Genomic DNA, 27,348 nt, shown 5'->3' with positions numbered 1-27,348 from the left:
GAAAGTAAGATCTGAGGAAAAAACTGAACAACTACCCAAACTCCCTGGTTACTCCCCAGGCCACGTTAAGAATCGTAACATAGGACAGGGAGGGGGGTCTAGTCATTTTTATCCTAGAAAACCTACATAATATCACACCAGTTAATATAACTCACACCCCAGACAGTAATGAAAACTTTGAAATACAATCCCTAACAATCCATACGGGGAGGGGAAGTCTTCAATTTTTAACATATACGCCCCGGGCGAAAACACCAACGCCTCTAATTTGGCAACCCGTAGGTAAATGACGAACAAAAACGTAGAAAATAGCATCGTCATCTAAGGAATTTTCAATGGGGGGATAGAACGGACAAGAAAGGCAGGTTGGTTGAGGCATGGGCTGCCGAATCCAACCTGACCATCAGTAATGGCGGGCCAAAAACTCGCTTAAACCCGGAGTATGGATCTCTGTCTGCTATCGACCTAACCATATGATCACCTAAACTAGCACAGATGACAGACTGGAGAGTGGAACAAACTGACTCGCTATGAAGTGACCACTTTCCAACCATCATCACTCTGCAGATGGCGGTCAAAAATAACCCCACAACAAACACCCTAGATGGAAATATGACCAAGCTGATTGGGAATCCTTTAGAATACAATTAACCAAAATTAACGCGAAAAACCTAGAAAATGATGACGTAAATATATTCTATAAAAATTTAGTTAACACAATCCAAGCATCTGCCACCTCCAACATCCCTAAAACCAGTGGTACACAAACCAAACAAACTGTACCATGGTGGAATAACCTATGCAAGCAGGCGCATAAGGAAAAATGATCAAACGATCAGGAAACTCTTTAGATTTCTCAGCATATAAAGGTTGGGGGGAAAAAAAAACTAAAACAAAACATTAAGCAGGTAAAGGAAAGATCTTGGCAAAATTTCTGCTCTGAAGTTAATATCAAAACTATCTTCAAGAAAGTATGGGATAAAATCGAATCGACTAAAGAAAAAGAGTAAACACCTCCCCCAAAATAGCAGGTAGCACCACAAACAAGGAAAAGGCAGACAAACTCACCAAACACTTTACTGCAATGAGTAGTAACCTTAACCACAGCCCAGCCTTTCAACAACATTGGATAAAGTACAAGAAAAAAAAACCACACACCTCTTTAAAGACCTAGGAATAAATGAATCCAACCTAAAATCCACAATTTAATTATTTTGGCTTTTGCGACAAAATATTTTCCTAAATGAAGATTGTGATAAGAATAAGAAAACCTTATGTAATGGTCAATTCATTTTAATGTCATTTTACCTATAAACTTTTTATGTGCTATTGATGCTGCTCTGAAATATATTTTTTTTAGCCAGAGCTTATGTACAATAGTATCACAGGAAAATATAAACGTTTGTGAGGTGCGTCAAAATGGGTGAAGTACAATACGATCGTCAGCTTAAAGCTCGTTAAGCAAATTACGAGGGAATATATAATTGTCTTTTCTGATCCGTACTTTGCTAAAATAACTACAGTTTCCAAAGTAATGAGAGATTTCACAAAGAAGTATATTTCTTAAATAGCGAAAGTAAATACTTATCTGCGTCAGGACTGGGGTTGAAGAAGATGGACCACCCTGATGTAGTGTATGCGTTTTTGTTTTCGTAAGGTGCTATAAATCAATTAGATCTTCGAGAAAGCACATGGGTTTAGATGACGATTAAAACTTCGTTGCTATCGTACATCTTCGAAAGGGTGACTGAAAGAGTTACCATGTTTATCGACACAAAATGTCGGTGGGGTGCCTTAATCATTTCTGGTAAAGGAAACACTTTAGAAATTTAGAGCAGCACTTGCAAGCAGCCTTTGACAATAATGAAGAAGGAAAGTAGCACTTGCAAACTGCAATTTGCATCAATGAAGAATACAATATACATGGTTACAATTATGAAAGTAGCACTTGCAAACAGCCATTTACAATAATGCATCAAGGAATATTATAAAATACACGCATATAATTATGGCGGTAATCCCCCTCCGAAGATACATGGATGTGCGATTCTTCAATCGTACCCACACAACAATAACGTTCTCTTTATCTGCGCCAAAAATAATTCTCTTCACGTTTTTACGAAACAGTCGTTAATTTGACAAATTGCACACCTTGATGGATTGTATGTATAAGATACATTTGCAAAAGTCCCTCCTACAATTATTGTACTTGATAATTAGATTTATCTATGCAATAAGCCATTACTTATCGCACTGGCTCAGATTTGAGAGATCAATATCCATACCAATGAATGTTTTTTGCCATAATAACTTGATAAACAAAAACTTTACCTTTTTCTTTGTAGATAAGAGGAAATATTTTTCTCTTGAAGTGGACACACTTTGTATAGTCACCGATATATTCAAATTTACTCTCTCTCTCTCAATTTTATTTCTACTTTTATGCAAAACGAATTAACTGTAATACCAATTGTTTGATCTAATAAAAAAAACCATGCACTTACACGAATCGCAAACGTTCTTGATTAGAATGTTGGTGACGTTCTTGCTTCTGACTGAACCTGCCTCCAGAAGTGCGAAACCAGACTGCATAACTAAAAGAAAAAATATAATGAATTATTTATTATTTTACTTTGGAAGAGAATTAACATTTCAAAATTTAAATTCAATACTCAAGTTGGATTTATAGATATTATTTGAGGAAGAGGTTTGCTTCTTAGCTAGTTCATTGGTGTTTAAAGGCACAGCATCATGCACGATATCCATTTTAGTGTCAAGGCAAAGTGAATAAAATGCCGCTTAGGGGTCATGTTTTAGTGATCTTTGGATTAGCCAATGGAAACGTAGCTTTCAGAAATTTGAAAGTGAGTCAAATTAGTAGTGAATGGGGATACTTTACGGACAATGGGAATTAGCATTACAGAACCCCTTGGGACACTTTACGGACAATGGAAATTTAACATGGCGAAAAATCGTGGGACACTTTACGGACAAGGGGAATTAACATGGCGAAAAATCGTGGGACACTCTACGGACAAGGGGAATTTAACATGGGAATAAATCGTGGGACAATCTACGGACAAGGGGAATTTAACATGGGATTTTTTTTAAAATTTTTTAAAAAAGGGGTAGGCAATGGAAAGGCTATCTCTTTTCGAGAAATATGGGGGCCCTGAAAAGGGCCTTTGGGTTTTCTTCTGCTTCTAATTTCTTCTTTTCCTCCACCAACTTCTTATTTTATCTCCAACACTCTTTCTCTTCTTTTTTTTCTCCTTCTCTTCTTTCTTCTCTTCCTCCTCTTCTTCTTTCTTCCTCTTCTCATTTTCTTCTTCTTTTTCAATTTTTTCGTTCCATGTTCTTATTCTTATCTTTTCCTCTTCATCCTCCTTCTCCTCCTTTATTTCCTTCATCACACCACTAATCTTGTCCTTTGCTTTTCTTAAGTTGTTAATTTCCATCTTTACACGATGGGGACTATAGGAATAATGGTCTTCAACCAGTCTTATTAGCATCTGTTCCATTATTCCTAAGTTGTCTAAAACGTCTTGCAAGGTTTGTATTTTGTCCATTTGGTTTGACGCCATCTTCTTTTTATTCTTTGCAGAATGGTTTGAACGACTAACACTGTGGGTTCTTATAGTGAAAGCGCGAACGTGAAGGAAAACATCCCCCTAAAAACATAAAATGGATCTTACCTAGATCATGACCCAACAACGCGCGGACGTGAAGGAAAACATCCCCCTACTTTTTTCATATAATAAAACCCTAACTATACTCTTCACATACGCTAAGAAACCCATAATCTACTATTCACACAAACATACCTCAGCTCTTACTAACACTAACACACAAAGACATACACTTCCACTATTAATAAAGAGTTAGTGTTTATTTTCACACTACTCTACCTACACACATTGGCAAATTAATAGTTATTTCTTTTCTAGAGTATTGGGTAGCCCTGAAAAGGGCTGTTTTTTTGAACTCCTGATGCACCTATCTAATGGTTGCACCTTCCTGGCCTGGCGCCGCACACGCATCTTCTTCCCCAGTCTTCTTTCACCTTTCTTCTGGGGAGCGCAGAGGGAGGATGATTCGCTTCAACACCCCAATCCTCTGTTTCGGGAATACTGAACGACATCTTCTCTTCTCTTTTCTTTTCCTCTTCTTCCCTCTCTCTTCTCTCCTCCTCTTCTTTCTTCATTCTTGCTTCTTCTATGATAGCCTCCGCTGAAAGTTCGTTTACTATGCGCCTGGCATATTCCAGGTGCATCTGGAGTTCTAACAGTTTCACTATTCTGCTATTCATTCTTCTGGCTGTGTTGATCAATCAACAAGGGTAGCTAGACTGCCCAGCGAGTTTCAATTTATAGTGAAAGTGCGGACGTGATGGAAAACATCCCCCTAAAAAACATAAAATGGATCTTACCTAGATCATGACCAAAATCAACAACAACGCGCGGACCTAAAAGAAACACTCACTCACTTTTTTATGCTACCCATCACTTCAATAGACTATCCACATACGCAAGGCAATCCAATCTAACCCCAAATATACACCTCAAACAGCCCAAAAAAACAAACATCATTTTAATCTACTATCCACACCAACCTACTTTATCACTTACAAACACAATCATACAAACACACTAACACATACCCTCACATTTTTTAAGAAAGAGTTAGTGTTTATTTTCACACTACTCTACCTACACACATTGGCAAATCGATCGTTATTTCTTTTCTAGACTATTGGGTAGCCCTGAAAAGGGCTGTTTTTTTGTTTTTGCTATGGCATTCTTTTTTTAGTTTCTAAGAATGCGATGTCCTCTGAGGATAGACTTTCTGGTGATAGGTCTGCTTCTTCGGAAAGAGAAGAAGAACTCTTTAGTGTCGATACGACAATCGACAAAGCCTCTGTCAGCTTCAGGTTGCTGCTGCTGTTGTTGTTGTTGCTGCTGTTGCTGCTGTCTCTGAAGTCTGTACTTCTCTGTCCATTCTTCTTTCTCCCTGTTCATTTCTTCTCTGAAGAGCTCTTCTATCAGGTCTTCAGTGATTTTTAACATTCTCACATTCTCTATTTCTTCTGGCTTCGGTATCAGACTGTGTCTGACCCTATGCAAATTCACGTAGGCTTCGTTGAGCTTAGCTAGTTTGGAGCACATCTTCTTAGGAGGATGAGTCGATAATCGACTGGGAACAACCCCGGTTCTTAAAGTCAAAGCGCGGACGTGAAGGAAAACATCCCCCACACGGTTTTCGATCCGCAACGTTCAGTGAATGTCATGAGAGGGATAGTAAGAAATGAAAGAGCATCAATCCAACAGTCTTATAGCTAAACAAACCACAAAGGCATTTTTTTCAAAACACAACATTTTTATTCAAAAATCACTTAACACTAAACAACAACAACTCTAACATTTTTTTAACAATAATCCAACACTATAACATCAAACAATTTTTTTCAAATCACAAACATTTTTTTTCAATTCTACTCTACTTTAAACAGGGCTGACAACGTTGTGAATGAAATTGTGATTTCCACTGTTGGAAATCATTAGGCCATTGATGGACACTACGTTTCCTAGCTTGAGACAAAAGATAAGCATAATGGTCACAGAACCATCGATCTACTTTCACATCGTTTCTAGAAGAAGAACGAGGATCGAAATGAGTCACTAAATGTTCTAAGGAATAGCCCAGGCTGCGATGATGCAGAAAATACACACAGTATTGTCCACACACCAAGGAATCTGTGCCTTGTAATTTCACGTTATTGAATCGGGTGGTTTGAGCATTTCTTCTCATAAAGTCGATGATATCGTCTTCCAAAGGGGGCAATCCGTACGAATCGAAATATTCCACACATCCTTCTTGAGGAAAGTAGACGGCTACCCAGTGGGTTCCTGGGAGATGACTGTCGTCCGTGTTGATCACGTAAGCTTGATGGTCTTTAGGTTTGCGATGAGGGAGTTCATCTTTAGCACAGACGACAGGATTCCAAGAAGCCGTATACGAACTGTGGTTCAAAAGGTAATAAAGTTCCCAGGTATCCATTGTTTTGTGTGTTTTTTTTTCTTCACAGGTAATAATACGTCGTCAATTCGATCCTGACTTTTTGCTTGAAAATGTCTGACGAATAAACGGTTATTCGTTCTGTTTCCTCACTCTGATTCAGGAGAGCTTCGATACGATGGATCTCTTGAGTGGTTAATGGTGGACAAGAATGTTCACGCAAGTCTGTATACCACTGGTGCAACACGTCTTTGTTCGAGATGAGACTCCAAGCTTCGTCCAGATACTCGTCCAATTTTTCTTCTTGACTTAACATTAGGCATTTATCGTGTTGAATTTGACTGGGATGATCGTTTTGACATCCATAGCAATTTTTCTTGATCAATTCCGTCATTTTGTCAACCAAGTGTTTGGCAAAACAGGAGACTAAATGGGCTTCTTGTTCTGGCCATCTCGATTTCATCATGATCACTTCTTCTTTTTCCACGGTCTCCTCACATTCCATCTTTAAAGTTTCTCCACTAGGTAAAGAGGGATAACAGTCTTCCATAGCTTCTAATAATCTAGAATGACTTCTCTCAAACTGTTGATTTCTATGGTATTATCGAATTCTGCATACAGGATGACGTTCACTGTCTGTTTCAGTTCATCTGCAAACTGAAGTTCCACACGAATCTGGCCAGATTTTATAGGGTGGAAATGTCCCTCGTCGCTGCCTTGGTCTGGAGTGAAATCGAAAGCCCACAAAGCATAGCCTCCGTCATAATCGTCGTACTCAATGCCGTGACTGGTGTTGGTTCCTAACTGGCCGGTAGCTTCGTACAGGGACAAGTACGATCTCAAGTAATTCTTCTCTTTAAAGTTAGGTTCGAAAGGTCGGGTACACAAGGTCTTGCCATCGCGACTGACTTCGATTTTCTTCACGTTGAAGTGTTGAAAGTTGAAAGGATTTTCTTTGATGGCTCCGTTGAAGGCTGAATTCGAGACCATACCAAGGATTAAACGCTTGGGTAGCTGTCCTTGGAACAGATGATCTTCGGTTATGGATTGCAGTCCCTTGGGAATGGTGAACGTTTTCACTTCCACACGTCGTATGGGATACTTGGCGGTCGTTCTGCTCAACGTTTGACTGATGTCGTTACCTACTTTGGGTAACACTTCCACGCGTCGTACGTAGAGTTTGGCCTCTAAAATTGTGCTTTTAGGAGCCTTAGCAGGATCAGCAGCTATCAAATGGAAAGCGGTACTGCTGCGATTCAGTCTCAAGCGGACATTCACCCCGTTCAGCAAATATTTCTCTTGCAACCACATGTCCAAATGCAAACGATCCATCAGTTCTAAACTTTTCTTGTTTAAGATTTTCTCTTCTCTTGCCTCAAAGCCGGAATTGCTTCCATCTGTTTTTTCGAACTTGTTCGCTTCGTCAGCTACCCACAGCACGCAGGCATTGAGATGACTATCCTTGGCATCTATTCCGTACGTCAAGAGATTTTCCAAGTAGGCACGGTAAGGGTATGTATCCATGCTGCTGCTGACTAGTTTGTTATTCAAGTACAAATCCACTGAGCTGAACAAGGAATGCATGAAATTGTTGACGGGAGCTATTTCGTCAGCGTCATCTACTGGACCATCATCTTTTTCTAGAACTTTGACTTTCAAGTACAAGTAACTGCTATTCAGATCGATGTAATCTTCGGGCTGTCCTTTGATTTCAAACTCGATGGGAGCGGAATCGGTCAATGAGGAGACGGGATTAAATTCCACCCATTGGGATTCTTGCATCGTCATCATGGTGGGGGGCATGGCAAACAGATCCAGTTCCGTCTTGGAACAAGCGCAAGACTCTCGGTGCATCATTTTGTTCTGTGTTTCAATAATCGAAAACGTCTAAGTCTCGAACGGTTCTTCTTTTCTTGGCCTTTCTCGCTTGAAGTCTGGTGAAAGGGTGTTTTCTTATTCGTCGTCTCTTTCTGCCTTGTCCTTGCTGAATGCCAGACTCGGTAGCGTGCAGGGCATTTATAGGTGTCTCTCGTCGGCCCATAATGTCTTTGCCCGTTTGCAGCAAGACATTTTTGCCTGCCCTCATGAAGGCTTCTTTAGGGTTTTGTTTGTCGATGATGACATTTTGGAGAAATTCTTTGCCTTGCGTCAGTGCCGTATCTTTCAAGGCGTGCAATCCGCGTGTCACCATCGGTTTCAACACCGGGGCCACCGAACGAAAGGCCGATTTTAACATGTCTCCTAAACCGTGTCCTCGCTGTCGAGCCACCCCTTGGTACACTGGATACATGACTTACTTACGAATCGTGAGAGAACCGTTTTCGAAAATGGAGTTTCACCGTGACTTTTCCTTTGGTGAATGGAATATCTTGTCCCAAATCTCCTTTTATAGCAATGTTGACCGTGTCCAAATACGACTTGCTGACCGGTAAATAGTGAGGATGGACAAATTCGCGGTGGACGTGGTAAGTGTTTCCACCTTCCTCGTCAGCGTTCGTGGCAGAATCCACTTTGAAACGAATGACACGCAGTAATGGTACGGAGGTGTGTCCCACCACGTTGTACTCCACCACATCGGAGTACACAAAGATCAAATTCAGTCCCTGGTTCAGTTCTACCGGGAAACGAAAATACCTCGCAAAAGACTCGTTGTCATGAATGCTTGGTGATTCGTCTTTTTGTTCTACTTGCTTCCTCATCTCCGTGTCACCGACCAACATGTCAAACAATCCAGGACAAAATACAATGGACAGGATTTTACTCCGTTCAAATTTCATCAAGAAGCGACGAGCTACTTTGTGGTACTCCATGGTGACACTTTTGTTCTTGACATTGACATTGGAACTCTTGAAAGCTTCCCCAAACACACCATTAAACTTGGTAGCTATGGTGTTGACCAAATGTTGACCGCTGAAATAATAGCCTGGGGGAATCAACAAGTTGTAGGTCCACGTTTTAGTTCTGTCATCATAGGCTTTATTGGTATATGTGCCACTAGTCCTATCCAACTCTTGTTGCAAATGTGAGTCATGAACTTCCACCTTAAAACAATTTTGCTGGGGAATGACATTGAGGACTTGGGTCGGGTGAATCATTTCTACCAAAGCCACTTCCCAATGGGCTTCGTGATCTAAGGGGATGGCTTGAGGTAATTTGGCCGTGTAACAGCACAACGTGTTGTTGGGAAACACCTCCATGGAACTGTCACTGGGTAAGGTTAAGTAAAATTGGTTTTGGTGACTCATAATTCCAGAGTTCTGTGGCTGTCCGAGGGGATATTACTGGATGTCAGAGGCGTGTCTCCGCCCAAAATGGGGTTCTGGTTGTGGTTGTTGGAGTGGTGACTGGCACTGGCACTGGACACAACGTTCCCGTTCGAGGAGAATTTCAGGGAGGGATTGGGAAGCAGGTAACCGATGCAACTGCTCAATAAAATGGTCCACAATTGTTTGTCTCCTTGTTGCAAACTCAAATTGGCGATGGCTGCCCCGATGACACAATACACCACGAAGATTTGGCAGAAAAAGACGATTTGCGTTTTAGGCACACGTTCTCCACACCACACCCACAAGGGTTGTTTTTGTAAATCTTGCACAGAAGAACTAGGGGAAGAAGGAGTGGTCGACGTAGCTGCGTCTGCTGCTGTGTGAAAGGGCATGATGGTCACTTCTTCTTTTTATAGTCGATGACTTGCGAAGCGTCGATCCAAGAATCGAAACTGGGTGGATATCCTTTCCAACGTACTTTGACTTCTTTGACACGTCGTTTGCCCACTTTACGGGTTCTGCGTTCGAGAATGCTTTCGATGTCGTACACGTCGTCTTCTTTTTTGGTGACACGTTGTAACTCGGGCAAATAAAACGTTCCTTTGAGCACTTCTCCGTTCATGTCTTCCAATTTATAGACGGTAGGATGACGGCCATGCACTCGTCCAGTGACGCGAAACAATTCGGTCGTCCAGTTAGGTAAGTAACCTTTGTCGAAAGTGCGTTTGGTTTTGCCAATGTGCACCCAATCTCCTACGGTCAACTCTCCACTTTTCTCGGGGACAGCCCTCGTCGGGGACGTACCAAACAGACGCTCAAACACCAGCACTTCGTTGTCGGGAGTCACGTCTTGCGGGGCACGTCCGATGCTTCGATGGTAAGATTGGTTGTACGCTTGCACCAGGTGCGGTAAGATGTCGATGTACTTCAGAGTGTGGTGATGCGTAAAATATTTCCACATGCGTTCTTTCAAAGTACGTTGAAAACGTTCCACGATGCTGGCTTTGGTTTCGGGATTCTCGGTGGTAAAAAAATGAATGTCACGTTTCTTTAATTCTTTTTGGAAAGCTTGGTTCAGAAATTCGGTGCCTTTGTCCGTTTGCCATCGAAGAGGGTGACGACCGCTTTGTTTCAACACCCGTTGCAGGGCTCGCACTAACTCGCTGCTCGATTTGGAAGTCAAGGGCACGACCCAGGCAAATTTGGAAAAGACGTCGATGACACAAAACAAATATTTGTAGCCACGATTGTAGCTGGCCAAATGAGAGACATCGGCTAAATCGGCTTGCCATTCATGATTGATGCCTTCCACTCGGGTGCGACTTCTGGCAAACTTGCGTCGAATGGGTTTGTGTAAAGTGTAGGTAGCTTGTTCTTGTAACCATCGTTGCACTTGAGGTAAACGGAGACTTTTCAGTCGCGTTTTGGCAGCACGATACAATTTTTGAACTCCTGCGTAACCTGCAGGATGCGAGGGATCGTAGTAAATGCTGGCTAAGACTTTTTCCATTTTTTTTTTTTGTGTGTTGGTTGGTGTGTTAATAAGACACCCACTCTTGGAGGATGCTACTCTTTTTCTCTTGGGGTATTTTCTTGGATTGCAATGCTTTGCGTGTGCGACCAGCAATAGGTGTCGAAGAGGAGGATGTCTGAGCGGGGGATATCGGTTCTTGTTTCACTTCTGTCTTCACTTCTGTCTTCACTTTCTTTTTCTCTTGTGAGGAAGAAGGGGTGGTCATCATCTTTTTAATCCATCCAATTCTGGAGGTAGGTGGTGTTGTTAACTTGCGTACTTTTTCTGGTGTAGTTTGAAACCTTTCTTCTTCTTCTTTTCCTTTTTCTGTCTTGGTCACTGGTACTGGTACTGGTACTGATGATGGTGCTGGACTTTTCATCAAGGTCTTAAAATCTTTCAGAGTGGGTAGAGCTGTTTCGTCTAAAGCTTTCTGGTGAAAGAGTTGCAGTTGTTGCAAGAGTTGACCGTACTTTTGCGATTTTTCTGTTTCGGACAAATCTTGGCGATCCATCAAGGATTGCAATTCGTGTTGTAACTGGGACATCTCGCTCAAATTGGGATTGGGAGGTAAATGCGGGGTGCGTTGTTCTTGCCACCGATGGTATTCCATCCATCGTTTGTAAGGCACTAAAGCTAGTTTTCGTCCTTCCATGGGGTTGTCAGGGGTGAATTCTGAGATCTTGGGACTTCCGAGGGCCTTTTTATCTTGCTCCCACCAGTCCTCCCAACATGGTTCCCAAGACTCCTTTCAGTATGGGGCCTAACAAGAGAGGTAAAATGCATCCACGTTGGACCAACATCTTCTTTTTTTGACGAATGGGAATTTTCTTTTGAACCATTTTCCGAAGAACGTGACGATGTTTGCCTAAGCATTGTTTCTGGTGTTTGGACAAAGGGATCGTGCCTTTCAAAACGTTCAAACAACATTCGCACACGGTATCGATGACCTCTTTGGAGGCCGTTTGAATGAGTTTTTTTCGTAGGGGTGGAGAAGCTTTGGACAGGACAGATAACAGGTCCCCATGTTTGGCTAAACGTGGTGGCAGTCCTTTCCTTTTCTTTCCTTGGGGTTTTCTGGAGGGTGACATCTTTGAGTCTTTAGGAGCACCTAAAAACACTGATACCCTACTCGGTCACAGGCCTTTTTTATACTGGAACGCGTCGCCACTGATTGTCTTTACGGCGTATCAGTTTGAGGACAGGCATGACACGTCGTGCAGGGGTACGCAACGGACTAAATCGAACCAGTTCTTGCTTGGACAAATCCAGTAAACTTTGTAACATGCCCGATCTTTCATGGACTTTGATTTTGGGAGAAAGTACTTTGTGAGCAGCAGCCACTGCCGCTAAATGGGAAGGTCCTGCCACTGGGGAAGTTCTTTTGGGGGTCATCAACGGAGAAGTTCTTGGTGTAATCAACGTCTCCAAGTACTCTTCAGTTCCTGGTGACATCAACGGAGAAGTGGACAAACGTGAGGCTGCCGGAGACGCTGTGGCAGGTCGTGGTTTGCGAGTGTAAGGTTGCGTCCTGGCCGAAGTGCCTCTCTTGCGACTAGTTTTCTTCTTCTGTGGACTTTTCTTTTTCTGGGGACTTTTTCTCTGTTTCTTTTTCTGGGGACTTCTTTTCTTTTTCCGGGGTGGTGTCTGGTCAGAGGAGGGTCCTGCCACTGGAGAAGTTATTCTTCTTGGGGACTTGGTCTTTTTCTTCTTGGGGCTTCGTTGAACTTTTGTCTTGGGGATAACTTTGGGGGCATTAGGATCCCATCTTAAGAGTGAGCGAATGATGACCCCTCCTAGAGTACCGCTCCCTCCAGGTTTCAAAATGATTTGTTTTTTGGTTTGAGTGTCGATGCGGGGATCGGCCAGTTGGACCAAAGCGACTTTGTTTCGATCGAAAAAGCGTTGGGTTTGATGAGGAATCTGAATGATTCCTTGGAGTAATTGACGTGCCGTCACCGTGAACCATCGTAAGACTTCTTTGAGACTAGCTTCTAAGACACGGGCTCGTGTTTGTGGATCTTTTTCTCGACTGATGCCATACAAGGCACGAATCAATTTGACGGGAAGATGCGACTGAAGGGACGTCATGTTCACACTGTGTGAGACAGACGAAAAAGGGTCTGAGGTTTTTATAGATTTTTTTTCATGGGGAGTGAAATGAAGTCGAGGACGGAGACGTGTACAGGACAGGCCCTCCGTCTTGGCACCAGTGGTGAAACAAGTGGGTACGAAATCGCAAATCATCGGGGGTCGTAGGTTTCAAATCGACGAGTAAATAGGCGTGTGGTGTTTGAGTGGCATCGTCGTACGCCTGAGTCAGCCAAGGCGTTCCTAACTGTTTGGCTAAGACTTGCACTTGCGATTTATCTCGAGGGCTTTTAAACAAGACCACGTAATGCGCATTGAGACTGATGGTGCGATGGGCTTTACTTTGTTGAAACAAATTTTGGGTGATGTAAATGACACTGGCATTACGGTGATGCCCTTTGCGCGTGAACCACAATTTAATTTCTTCTTCGTCTTCTCCTAACATGTCGTCGAAAATGACCAAATGGGTTTGACGGGAGTCAGAGACGATGCCGTCGTCTTCTTTAGGAATGCCTTCCACAAACACGATGGAATCGCCTTGACTTTCTCGCAAGAGGCTGTACGCCGATTGCCACTCTTTGTAACACCACACGATCCGTTGAGGGGGTCGATCGATCAAATGATGTTTATGTTCGATCAAACGTTTGACGAATTCGGTTTTGCCAGAACCGCTAGGTCCAGCAATGAGCATGTTAAAGGGATGGCGAAGATACAAAGCCTCCCAACTGGCACGATCTAAGTGTTCGTCGATGACTTTGACAGTAGAGGAAGAGGGAGCAGAGACAGCAGAGGTAGCCATGGTGTGAGAAATGTCACTTGTGACACGAAAAAACAAACAAGACAAGAGTTTATATACTTTTTCAGAACACGTTTATTGAATGTTTCAAATATGAACACGAAAGACAAAAATACATACAACCCAAATAGTGATGTACAGGAATATAAAACACAGCAAAGCGATCAAAGTGGAATATAAACAAGTTTCTGTACAACATGTTTTGGGTAACCAAGATGTCCTAGGGACAGTGTGTAATGTTCTTACAGTCTTTACATGAGGTATTGTCACACAAGTGTCCTCCCGGAATGACCTTTCAGGAATGTCCATGACAGTCCTGTCCTGAAGCGAGTGGTTGTTCTCGGTGACGGGTTCTTCTGGCACCGTCACTAACACAGGTTGAAAAGTAACTTTTTTCCTTGAACAACTCTTGTGCATACTGGGCCACTTCTTGGGTCCAAGCCTCAAAACCCCCCTTTTTCCAGTCACGAACATCTGTCCAATGAGGGAGTAAGTCACAAGCTACACACACATCGTCATACACGTCTTGGGTAGCTAAAAGTTGACGAATCTTTTTTTCCTGTTGAGGTCGAGAAGTATCCAGATGAAACCGCAAGGCTTTGAGCAAAAGGAGTTTTTCGTGACCATTTAAGGCCATGGAGGTGGTAAGTACTGATCGTAAAGAGTCCACAAAGAATCGGCTGGTAAACGAAATCCCAGAAAACAAGTCACTAAGACACACACCACTTGTCGTCCCAAATTAAATGGATACAATTCTTGTAATAATTGATGGTAATGATCCACGGTTTGAATATGGTCATTGAGTTCCTTCCACGGAATCTGTTGGATGACATGTGACATAAACCGTGGCATGGCAGCCTGTTTTTATATTCTCTTTTTTTGGATGCAATACACGTACTTTCTAGCCAGAGATCTTCGTTCTCCAGTAGGGAATCTAAATCTTGCATACTGTAACCGAAACGTCAGAGTTCGTTTAGGTGTTTCCTCTTCCGCTAAGCAGATTCCACGTAAAATATGTTTGTAATCCTTTAACTTGTCTTCCTCAATGCGTTGCACTAGGTGATTCTCGAAGTAACCATAATCATGAACATGTCGATCATTAGCGACCTCAAAGTTTTGAACAATGTCTGACCATTGAAAGAATTTCTGACGAATCAGTTCTCTTATACCATTCAGGTATCAGTGGTTAAAGATCTGGTGACGTATCGGATGCAATTGTTCTTTACGTTTGACTTGTATTTTGACCAGCTCTCGGTAAATGCGTTCTCTCAGCTCCACAGGCAAAGCACGAATGTTCTCTTGTAAAGTATCCATGAATAGGTCATACTAAATCCTCTTTGGTCTGACACAAGAAATGTACTGTTTGCACAAACATGGTTTTAATTCATTGTCGAATCTAAATCGTTTCACCACTAATTTACACATTACAATTCGTTCAGAAGTTTCCTCTTTCACCAAGTTGACATTGCGTGAAAGATGTTGGTAATTCGTTAACTCTTCCTCTGGAATTCGATGCAGTACGTTTACAATGTAGTAGATAGAATCGTCCATACCAAACCATTCCTTTTTATAACCAGGAGGTCGTTGATCAATGTCTGTCCAATGGAACACTTTCAACTCAATCACTTCTTGTATAGCCTGAAGGTACCAGTGGTTCAAACACCGGTGACGTAACGGATGCAATTGTTCTTTACGTTTCACTTGTATTTTGACCAGTTCTCGATAAATGCGTTCTCTCAACTCCACAGGCAAAGCACAAATGTTCTCTTGTAAAGTATCCATGAACAGATTATTATGGTAAGAAGTTACTTCAATGTCTCGGTCCCACTAAGGGTAAGTAATGACAATTCGGTGACCATCGAGCATGTTCTACGTAGGCCGAATCTTGCGGTTCCCAGTGGTGAAGTGACACACCGCAACTGAAGCACTTGACTTTATCTCCTTCGCCCAAGTAGAAAAATCCGGCTCTGGCTAATTCTTCAGGGGTCGGTCCTCCCAGATACTTTGGCCATTTTCCTTTGAACGATTGAAGACGATTTTCAAAGTCGCAGTATTCCGACAAACGCACAGGAAACGAATATTCGTCTTTCACAGGTTCGTTTCGATGAGGGTTGGGTGACAGGAACAGGAGTTTGCTCAGGGCTGGATGACATCCGTAGGGAGGTAAACGTGAAGGTCGACATTCCCCTTTAAACCCGGTAAAATGTCTAAGAGGACGAGCGGCATCGCTTTCGCATCCCTCAGGTTTGACACGCACAGCATCACTTTCCATGATAGGGGCAGTGAGAACAAAGTTCCCATGATGCTTTACGGCATCGCTCAGGTCACAAGGTACAGCATCGTATCCATCGCAAGGCTCACAATCGCACTCGTCTGCAAACTCCGTTACGCAATTACAATGGTAACCACATGGACAATCGCAGTTTCCTTCCGGACATTTTCCGTCGCAATGCATGGGTCTTATCCATCCAATATTAGTCACACTAGAGGAAGATACAACTTTTTTACAATCCCCAAACTGGAACGATGCCTCTTTCAAAGTATTCATCTTGTTCGCTCGGTCTTGGTAGTCACGATGAACTATCGATCTTGCCTAGGGTTCCTTTTTTATATACAGACCAATACTGACGTGACCGTACGGTAAGGTGAAATGATTGGGAAGTCGAACTCGCTTCTGGTATACAATTTGATAGACTTTTTCCAAGGGTCGACTGACGATGTGGTGAGTGGGTAAACGTACAATCTTGTTCGGTTGATAGGTGGTCACTTTAAAGTTTCCATCCTCTCCCGATTGCAAGGCTTCTTTCAATACCCCAAAGTTGACCACTCGACTGGTACGATAATTCAGAGTCAGTCCTTTCACTTTGCACGTCGTGTGCACTTCTCCTTGTTTGTCCCGGTATTCGTAGCCGTAATTTTTGGGACCGCCACTGACGAAACTTAGAATCTTGTCGTCGGGATGCTCGTCTGTCCAGGCTCCTAAACGGTCTCCTTCGATGTTAGGGTGATGTTGAATCGGGTGATGGATGTAAATGCAGCTGTCCGTGTCAAAGTACAGGACGCGTTCCCCTAACAGTTCTAAAGCTTCGTACAATTTTAAGCGAGCATGGGCTGTCACGTAAGCCGCAATGATGACATTTCCAAAAGGGTCGTCTTGTACAAAGTCCAGATCTTCTTCGTAATTGACCAAGATCAAATTCTCTCGAACGACGTCCACGTGTTTCATGTATTTGGTTTTGTCGTGAATCATCTGGAAGTAGCGGGAAGGTTCTGTCAAATATTCCGTCTTGGGTAAACACGGTCGTTGTGCCATTTTACCCCACAAGCAATTTAACATCACTTTGGCAAACGATCGCCTGCCTTCGTTTTTCTCGATGTGGTCTAAAGAGATGCCTTCTTGTTCATAGTATTTCTCTTTGAATTGTATTTGGTCTTCGGGAGTGTGACACCAGGAAGGATAGCCGCTGGCTTCTTGCTTCAGTTTCAAAAAGGCATCCACGTAGTCGGCGAAAATGCCTTTCTGACTGGGGTCACCCTTGCAGTATTGTTGTGTCTTGGGAAAGTGGCAAATTTCGTACACTTCTAACAGTTGGTATCCCATGTCCAAAGCTTTGAACAATTCTACGCTGACCCAGGTTCCCGTCAAGGCCCGTTCTTCCTGGCTGTGCTGACAAGCTTGGTCTTGGTTGCACGTTTCGGCACAAGTACGGCACAAGGGAAACATCAGTTTGCCTTGACAATGGTGAGGTAAGACGGGATGGTATAGGTTCGTGGGAGGCAAAACTTTACACTTGATCAAGCCTTCGTATTGTCGAATGTTTTTCAGGTCGATGTGTTCCGTCAGCAATTGTGGGTGCCCTACGGGAAAACGACAATATTTGCACACGTAGGGATACAGCGAACACACGTCCAAGTATTTGATTTCTTCTCCTTTCTCTTCGTCGGCTTGGTACAGCAAACAAGTGGCATTGGTCCTTCCTCCGTACAAACTATCCCTCGGGTTCAGCGGATCCATGAACTGGTAACTTTCCACGGCACGTTTAAACTCGGGATCGGTTTTCAAACGGTGATCGTACTCGTGTTCCCACATTTCCACCACTTGGTATCCTTGCTGTTCTAACTTTAGGCGTCGCTGACAAGTGTCCTGGTACAAGTCTTCCATGGTTCGTTGCAAAAACTGATTTTTAGTGCCACGGTCAGGGTAACAAACGGGACATCCGTGAAATAAGCAACCGTTAAACTCGTACACGATCTTGGGGTTTTCTAAGTCCCAGCCATCGACCGAATACGTTCCGATGGTCTTTTCGCCCCCTCCGTTGCGGGCATGCTGAATCCACTTGTCTTCCTTGTCGAACAAGTAATGTAACCAGCGTAAGGCTTTGACCGAGTATTGACGTTTGACAAAGTGGGTCGTTTGAGGGCTGATGACAGCCACGGTGTTTTCAGGCATGAATCGTTGGCGGTACACTAAGGAACACGCTTTGGCAATGGTGCAAGCTTCTTTCAAAGGATCGACCCCTCCGTGTTCCATGAACAGTTCTCGAAATTTTCCACAGCAACGCCGTAAAATGTCCACGTCGGAACGACAATACTTTAACATTTCTTCCTGAAAGTCGAAAGGGTCCGATTCGTGAGCCTGGTACCAAGCGTAGAAAGCTTCTCGTTGTTCGGTACGCATGTTGTCGGGGTCGTAATAGTGAGCCTCAGGTAAATGGGGTAGAACGGCGTGTTGATTGGCTTCCGTATTGAAAAAGTGTGGAAAGTACCCTTTAGCCATTTCTGTCATTCCAAACGTTTTAGGCATTCGACTCAAAGGCATGGCCAAATAGCTCATCGAATCTTTAAACTGCACTTGTCCCACTTGCATGAAAATGATTTTGGCTCCGTTCAAAGTCACTTTAGGACGCTCGGTGCCTTGTTCCGTATAGTACCTCAAAAGAAACTGTCCATCGTATCCGGAGAAATTGTGAGCCATCACCGTGGCATGACGATGACAATCTCCGTAACGTTCGATGTCCTCTTGGCTCCACGTCTTGTCGACGGGGTCTAAGACCCATTGGGCAAAATCGGCTAACGTGTTCGGTCCCCGAAAGATTTTTTCACGCCCTCCAGGAATCTTGCTGCAGTGAGGGCAATGACTGAATATAGGTTCTTGAATGCACTTCTCGCACGCTCGATGAGCCACGCAGAAATTAGGAATGTGAATGCCAGTCTCTTGCATGCATTCGAAATCGAAAAAGATGAAATTGCCTTTCTTCTTGTGACCGTCCTCTTTCTCTGGTGGGGGTTGGTATTTTTGCACGTAACATTCGTGTTCCAAGTCCACGATGTGGTGACAAATGTGACATTTTTTCTTTCCTGAACATACGTGTGCCTTGACACTATTGGTACGTATGCCTTGTCCACACGTAGAGCACAATCTCAGGAGTTGACAAGCGCATTTTTTCTGTGAACCTTGCGTCTTCAAATGTTGTTGGTAACAGGTAGGGCTGACAAACGTGCGCAGACAAGTGGAACAAGGCACTGGTTCTTCGCTCAGACAGGGTGAAGAGGCCAATCATCGTGTGCATTTCGCTCCACAATGCTTGTGTTACCCTCGATTGTTATAACCATGGTCACATTTCTCACAGTAATAACCGTATACTAGGAATCCGGTGATACTGGTAATGGTATCGAAATGGTCATCGTGATGATAAACATGAATGTATTTTCCGTCCTTAAAATCTTGGCCTCGAAACAATAGAGGTCCTCGCATTTCTTGAGGGTGCACTTTCAAGGTGTATCGTGGAGCTAGGACATCTTGCAATTTTTGCATCTCAGGAATGCCACAGGGTGTGTCTTTGGGCAGTCCGGCTTGTTGTAACAGGAGTTCTGCTTCATTTCGTTGTTTGGCTCGGTCGGAACGTTGAATAGTGTCCCAGGTTCGTTTCCATTCTACCGTGTCGTTCTTGTTGGCATAGGTTCGTCCCACCACGATGGCACGGGCTAAGCACATCTGGTCATGAGGGTTGTCAATTCGGACGAGACTCTTTTTGGTGTTGCGAAGGTCGTCCACCAATAACATCTTTTTGCGTCCTGTCCCTTGAGGAGGAGAGACGTGGGTCATGTCCAGTGTGGCTTTACCATCGGTGATGTCAAACTGATCATTAGATTGTTGTACGTGTTGAATCTTGTCCATGACTTTGGAAGCAGTCAATTCTGCAGGGGTGCTAAACTCGATCCAAACAGGGGATTTCAAACCGTTGTGTTGTATGGAAAGTCTCAAGCGATCGTCTTCTTTGGGTTGACATTGTCGCTTGAGTGCGGTGAGCAAAGAATCCCACACCTCGGTGAACACTTCTGCTTTCTCTAACGGTACTTCAGCCTTGAAATCTTTAAACTTCACCGTGTATTTGTAAGCCGTGGTTCTAAATTTTCTAGAGGAGCGCTTTTCCGTCTCTCGAATGGAATAGTACTTTTCAGGGTTGACAAAGGGTGGTGGACTTGTTTTAGAGGGTTCGGATTCTGGTTCACTCATGTCCTCTTCAAAATCACTGGCATGAATTTGTGCCAAGATTTCAGCCCTGGTACGAGGCGATAGATCACGTTTCTGCCTCTTACTTCTTTCTTCTTCTTCTTTCTTCTCGAATGAATGGGATCGTTTCATCTTGAAAGCAAAAGGTCAAATGACTCAAGCTCAAACACCATAAACTACTTTATAGTCATGGCAGACCAGCGTATATAAAAGGGTGTGTGTCTTGTCCTTTCACTATTCATTTCACTCTCAAGCCGACCACAACGATGGAAGAGACTAACCAGATGGAACGTTTCGTCAGAGCTTTGCGAGGGGTCATTAGAAAATTCTCTTCAGACCAGCCGACAGACTACTCTCCTTCCTTTAGAGATAAAAGTCAATATACTTGCTATATCTGTCAGAAGAAAGGGCATTGGTCTTCAGAGTGTCCAGACCGTCAAAAAAGAACAAAAACAGGGACTAAAAAAGACAAAAGTCAAGATACCTGTTATTATTGTCAAGAAAAAGGACATTGGTCTCCAGATTGCCCAAAAAAGAAACAAGAGGAGTCAGAAGAAAAGAGGGATTCTTCAGAAGAAGTGAGGGATTCTTCGAAAGAAGAGAGGGATTCTTTAGAGGAAGAAGAGGAAGAAAAAAGACAATTCTATTTACAAGAGGCAAAGAAACAGGAGAAGAAGAAAAGAAGAAGGGAAGAAAATGAGGAAAAGACGGTGAAGAAATTCAAAAAACAGAGAGACTAAACAAGGAGAAAGAAGAAGTCAATGAACTTTTTATTAAAGTGATGTGTTGTGAATTGTGAATTGGATTGTAAAAAATGGAGAAAAGAATAAATGAATGATAAAAGGTAAGTGTCTTTGAGTTGTGATTTTAAAATAAGAACGTACACTCACGCACTCATACACAGACACGTACTATAAGGGTAAAATGGGTGGGGTTTATTTTTTTTTTTTTTTTTTGAGTTATTGGCAAATTGAAATTGTATTTCTTTTCGAGAAATGTGGGTGGCCCTGAAAAGGGCCTTTATTCTTCATGGTGAAAGGGTGAGTTTAAGCAATCAACTTTAACTGCCTTGTGCCTTTGCCACGGCCAAGGCCTACTTCTGGACTGCATAATGTTGATAATGATTGGGTTGAAATCACTAAGGGTGGTACGGTAGGCTTAGTCACAGGGTTGACGTGTTTAGCTCGGGAAGGTCGTATTCTCTTCGGTCGTGATAAAGAAGTCTGATACATTTGTTTCAGACTTCTTAACTCCGCTAAAATGTCCAACAGTACCGTGACCGTTTGATTTTCACCCTCTTGTTTCTTTGCTGCTACTTCTTCTTGCTGTTGCTGCTGTTGTTTTTTTCTTACCTCTTCTTCTTGTTGCTGTTGCTGTAGGAGAAAAACCTGTTCCGCTTCCTTTTGTCGTTGTATAAATTTCTCCAATTCTTCTTTCTGTCTCTGTCTAAAATTTTCCACTTGCGGTAATGAAGAAGGTAACGAAGGTTCCGGAACAAATTCTTGCGAGGAGAGAAAATCCACAAAATCCCAATTCACCTCTTCTGAAAGTAAGTCCGAGTTTCCTTGGGCAGTCTCCGCTGCTGGTGCACCCCAATGGATCGTTTTCTGAGTTTCCGTCATGTTGAATCACTGTCGCATAGATTGACTGCACACAAGCGCTAGCGAATCTATATAGACTACGTGACGTCACAGACTACTCTCTTCGGATTGGATGCGGGCTGACTGAATTCTGTAACGCGTGTTCGGATTGGTGAATGAACTCAATCCGTTTCAATCCTTCCTGTCCCTATAAATAAGCGCCGTTCACTGCATTGATTCACCTATTCTCGGAGCCTCAACATGTGGACAGACGTTGAATCTTCAACCCTTGTGTCAACAATGATGTTCAGGACGGACATGCTCATGTATGTCCGATCCAAGTGGACCGTTGTCCACAGGACCAACAGCAGCCTGTGGATAAGAAGAGTCTATATAGAGAGACAAGGTTGCCTCAAGAGGACTCTGATGTATGGCCCTGCTGTAAGACGAAGTTTGAGGAAAAGAAGATGTCGCAAATGCCCTTTATGTTAAGGGCATATTAACATAAACCAAAGGCCCTTTTCAGGGCCAGTCATATTTCTCGAAAAGAGATAGCCTTTCCATTGCCTACCCCTTTTTTAAAAAATTTTTAAAAAAATCCCATGTTAAATTCCCCTTGTCCGTAGATTGTCCCACGATTTATTCCCATGTTAAATTCCCCTTGTCCGTAGAGTGTCCCACGATTTTTAGCCATGTTAATTCCCCTTGTCCGTAAAGTGTCCCACGATTTTTCGCCATGTTAAATTTCCATTGTCCGTAAAGTGTCCCAAGGGGTTCTGTAATGCTAATTCCCATTGTCCGTAAAGTATCCCCATTCACTACTCAAATTGTTCGGCACACATTGATGCTCCTCAGACATACTGCCCAGTATCCCAAACGCTAAGGTGTAAGACTTCATCTGATTGTCTGATAAAATTAGCTATTATGGTAATAAGATAGTTCACCAGAACATGACCCCTAAGCAGTCGCTGTCAGATCTTTATCTATGACATTGGAGATCTGATTTTAATTGAATGGACCGCCTTGCTCCCGCTTGTAACTGAATACAGGATAATTAAAGCCGGGTAATTAAACACTTGACACACACACTCATGTAAAATTTACCCACCGATAATAATCACCTGAATACATCTAAATGTCCAATGATACGGTGCCTTGACGTTAATGTTCAAGACCATTCCACTAAGGATACATAACCATACATATAATCTTAACATGTTTTAGCACATACATCCTGACATTATTTTCATAGTTGTCTTTTTATACTTTAAATATTAGTAAGTTGAAAATCTTAGAAATGTACATTTTCATTCTTGTTTTAGAACAAAATGTGCAGATTAAAATTCCGTTTATCCGGTAAATATTTACTGAATCGATTTCCACAAATGTATGGTTAATCTCAGTAATAAGTTAAGATTGTCCAAAATTCCAACGGTTTATTTTTATGTTTAACATTATTCTAGAAGAAGCCGACATGCTACTAATATAAGTATAATAATTGTACTGTCATTGAACTGTGGTATTTAACACAGGAATCCATTTTTCTACTAAAATGAAAATGCAGAAAATAGGTATCAACTGACTGAAATTTTTGATTATGAAACTATTATTATTATTATCATAATTATTATTATTATTATTATTATTATTATTATTATTATTATTATTATTATCAGGCGATACAAAAACTAATACTATCACTTAAAGGTTGAAAAGTGAAAACAGCGACCATTTATGGACGATAAAAGGAGCCAAACATAATTCATCATTATTTTATATCCATATTAAAGTACTACACAAATACTTTCAACCTATTTGTTTAAGGCAGAAACTATAGTACTGAAAAGTTGCACCAGTGTCTATTACGAAAAAAGGTAAATGAACACTGCTGCTTAATTGAAATTTACCATAAGAAGATAAGAACCATGCTAATTTGACAAAACCGTGTAAGTGGTATATCTGTGATAAAGAAATGGCTGAAGAGAGTACGGTTATTAAGGTAACAGTAGTTCACGCATATAACGAAGTACAATTATGGAACATACATATTACTTTTAATGAAAACATAAAAGTCAGATCTAACAATACAAACACTGGAAAAATATACTCTTGATAAAAAGGAACAACTACTAAAACTTGTAAATATATTTTAGTTGATATGCTTCAAAAAATGGAGATATACTGCTGTAAAAAGTAAAATTACAATTTTACAAAATTTTGTTGTCACCTTTGAATAATTAATCCTTTTTGTAAATCCTGCTATACAAAATGGTTGCACAGATAATGACAACGCAGTTTACATTAAATCTAGTACAGGGCCAAAGTTCTCTCAGAAATTGGCTAAAGCTACTGTCACATAATAAGGCAAGAAATAACTTAGTTTCGCCTTAGAACGATTTAATCTTTTTCGTCGTACATGCGTACAACGTTAACTAGGGTGAATAATTGTTTTTCTAGGTAAGCAACTGAACTAACATATACCTCGTCGTAGACAAGATTGCGGTGAGATTCACTAAAAGCACGGTAAGCACGGGTATTTTACCCTGACTAATACTCACTCTCCCGTGGATTTAAAGCAAGTTCCGTGTCTAACTGACACACTGGTCTATGGATCTTGTCAAGGAGTGAACGTTCTCCATTTGTGTTCTCCAGCCATAGGGGTAAGTGTTCAATTGGTATTTTATTTGATATGTGAAGCGTATTCAGTTTTTAATGTCGTATTGTGAAATGGTGCCTTTATTACTACGCAAATTTGAAACGTTCTGAACTTTTGAATTACAAGTTGCTATTAGAGTTTAATTTAGTAGCACATATCTATAGATATTTCTGAAACTATTATTATGACCAGTTTGGTTTTATTGAAGCTGTTTAGGGCTGTCTGGAGCTGTTTAGGGCTGTCTGAAGCTGTCTGTACGTATGTCTATACGTGATGTCTGTGCGCATGGTGGATCCATGAAGGGAGGGTGTAGCCAATACAAGTGGGCCAACTCAGTCTAGGAGAACTGTGTGCTGTCGGTACGTATGTGTGTCCGGGTATCTCAGGCTATATGTCAGGCAGTCTGTCTGTCGATATGGAAGATGATGTGACCATCTAGGCCATACGAAGACGAAACCGCTAGTTAGTAAACTTGTGCGTATGGTGGACCAATGAAGGGTGTGTACCGCCAATGCAAGTGAGGACTAACCCAAGAATTCGGGAGAGCTGTGGTTTGTCAGTGGACACATTTTGCAAGTTTTACAATATCATACGGCTGTATAAATGACCTGAGTCACGTTTGTTTCAATTGGTTGTTTCAGCTGAGTACAATTGAGTCATTTTGTTTAGAGAGGATTATTTGAATCTTTATTTTTGATTACATGAGATTACTGAATCTCACTTACATTCCAGGAGATTATTTGAATCTCGTTTTCATTTGAATCATTTTTAGTTTTCCATTTGTGAATGCTTGGATAAGAGTATTTGAATGAGACTTATGTTTGGAGCGTGAAAGAATCGTATATTTAATTCATTTATTTAAAGTATCATCATTCATCACATTGTGTTGCGTTGTCATTCGATCCAGGCATCCATTCAGCCTATCCTGTTACAGCTACAAAGAACATACTGTCGCATATACGGAAAGCAAAATTCAAAACCCGAGAATAGCAGCTGCAGTTGTGATACTAAAGGGCTGGGGTAGGGGCACTGAATGAATCCTCTAATTATAATAAACAATGGTCAATATGTTATGTTTTTGTATAATTTTTATCTTCCATGTTTTTTTTATCTTCAATATTTAACTCGTATCAGCCATCTCTGGTTGATGCTATTAATTTGTATACACGACTAACAGAACATTGTTTACTTATCATTGTTTGTTGTTTTCGTATGTTTTTCTTACTAAATATCGAGGCTTTATTAACCAGGCACGTGGACTTGCTATTTAATTCTTTGCCGACAGAGACCGACAAAGCAGTATTTTAAAGTCCTATTCAATCAATAGGGAGCAGTCATTGGATATATATATATTTCAGTAGCTATGACCGTCAGTTGTCTCACTAACAACAGTGATGTTTTGCATGCAGTGCTACAAGTGAGAATTTGAAACTACTTGTAGTCGGCAGGGCACGGAAACAACCCTGCTTTTTAGACATTAATGCTACGGTGACATACGTGGTTAACATAATTCCCATATACATGTATTAATTAAATGGTTAAATAATGTAAACATAAGTCGGGAGGGGAGACATAAGAATGTTAAAAGTCAAACAGTGCTTCTAGCATGTAATTTTTGAACTGTATCTTAAAATATATAATTGTGCCTCTCTTGCAATTTTCGTAATGTGTTCTTAGACATTTTGTAGCCATGTGATATACTTTTATTTATGCACATGTCATTCCGTATTAATATTTTGTTCCCATATTTCTTGAATGTGTGTGTGTGATTTTGATTTTAATGTAGCTTTAACAATGTTTCAGTCATATCGCTACGATGTCTGTAGTGTGGCAGTTTATGGTGATGTCTAGCACTTGGGCATCATGCCGTCGAGATGTACCACCTAGTCACATTACCCTGACAACTGGTCGACCACTCCTAACACTACCCTTTTATTGCTGTGCGCCAAGCGAGGAAGCTACTAGTACCATATTATAAGTCTTTGGTATGACTTGGCCGGGGTTCGAACCCGCGACCTCAAGCATCCGAAGCGGACGCTCTAACCACTAGGCAACCGGAGCTGTCCCTTGTGTTCCTTCAAATAAAAAGGTATACATTTCGCATGATTTAGTTTCTTTGTCAACTTTTATTTTGTAATTAACTGGAAACAAAAGAATTCGAGAACAATATGTACTAAACATAAGGTAACCTTTGATGGTGTGTGTGTATATATATATATATATATATATATATATATACAAGCATGAATAACAGTATCACACGTCTACATAAACACAATTTGAAATTACAGATGCATACATATACATACATACACACACATACATATACGTACATACATACACACGCAGACATACACATACATACATACATATACATACATACATGCATACATACATACACGGGGCCCCGAGTGGCCGAGTGGTCTAAAGCGCTCACCGTTCCGGATCACTGCCATCTCACCTCTGTCTGCGTGTGTTCGAGTCCAAGGCTCGGCTAGCGTGGGTACGTGGGAAAGCCTGCCAGTAGCTTCTCGTGTGTCGGTGGTTCTTCCCTGGGTTTTCCAGGGTTCTTCCTCCACCAGTTATACTGGCCGCCATGTATAGCCTATCTTGTGCTGAAAAATGGCGTTAAACCCTAGAACAACATACATACACATACATACATACACACACTTACATATACATACATACATACACACACTTACATATACATACATACACACTTACAGGGGCCCCGAGTGGCCGAGTGGTCTAAAGCGTTCGCCGTTACGGATCACTGCCATCTCACCTCTGTCTGCGCCGGTTCGAGACTCAGATTCAGCCAATGTAGATATGTGAGAAAGCATGCCAGTAGCTTCTCGTGGGTCGGTGGTTCTTTCCGGGGTTTTCCCGGGTTCTTCCTCCACCATTAATACTG

The 27,348-nt window shown here is 41.9% G+C and overlaps 1 protein-coding gene across 1 annotated transcript in view; it reads right to left on the bottom strand.

Annotated features, from left to right (window-relative positions):
• Positions 1-27,348, bottom strand: part of LOC149785008 (putative ammonium transporter 1) — a 101,108-nt gene that overhangs the window by 60,336 nt on the left and 13,424 nt on the right. The window contains exon 2 of the mRNA XM_089978704.1: positions 2,505-2,594. Coding sequence (XP_089834830.1) covers positions 2,505-2,594 — 90 coding nt within the window. The remainder of the gene's footprint in view (positions 1-2,504; positions 2,595-27,348) is intronic.

Source organism: Sinohyriopsis cumingii, chromosome 13, assembly GCF_028554795.1.
Source record: "Sinohyriopsis cumingii isolate HCF-2022 chromosome 13, ASM2855479v2, whole genome shotgun sequence".
Classification (NCBI taxonomy): domain Eukaryota; kingdom Metazoa; phylum Mollusca; class Bivalvia; order Unionida; family Unionidae; genus Sinohyriopsis; species Sinohyriopsis cumingii.
Note: the sequence above shows the minus strand (reverse complement) of the source record. Positions and strands in the feature narration are given on the sequence as shown.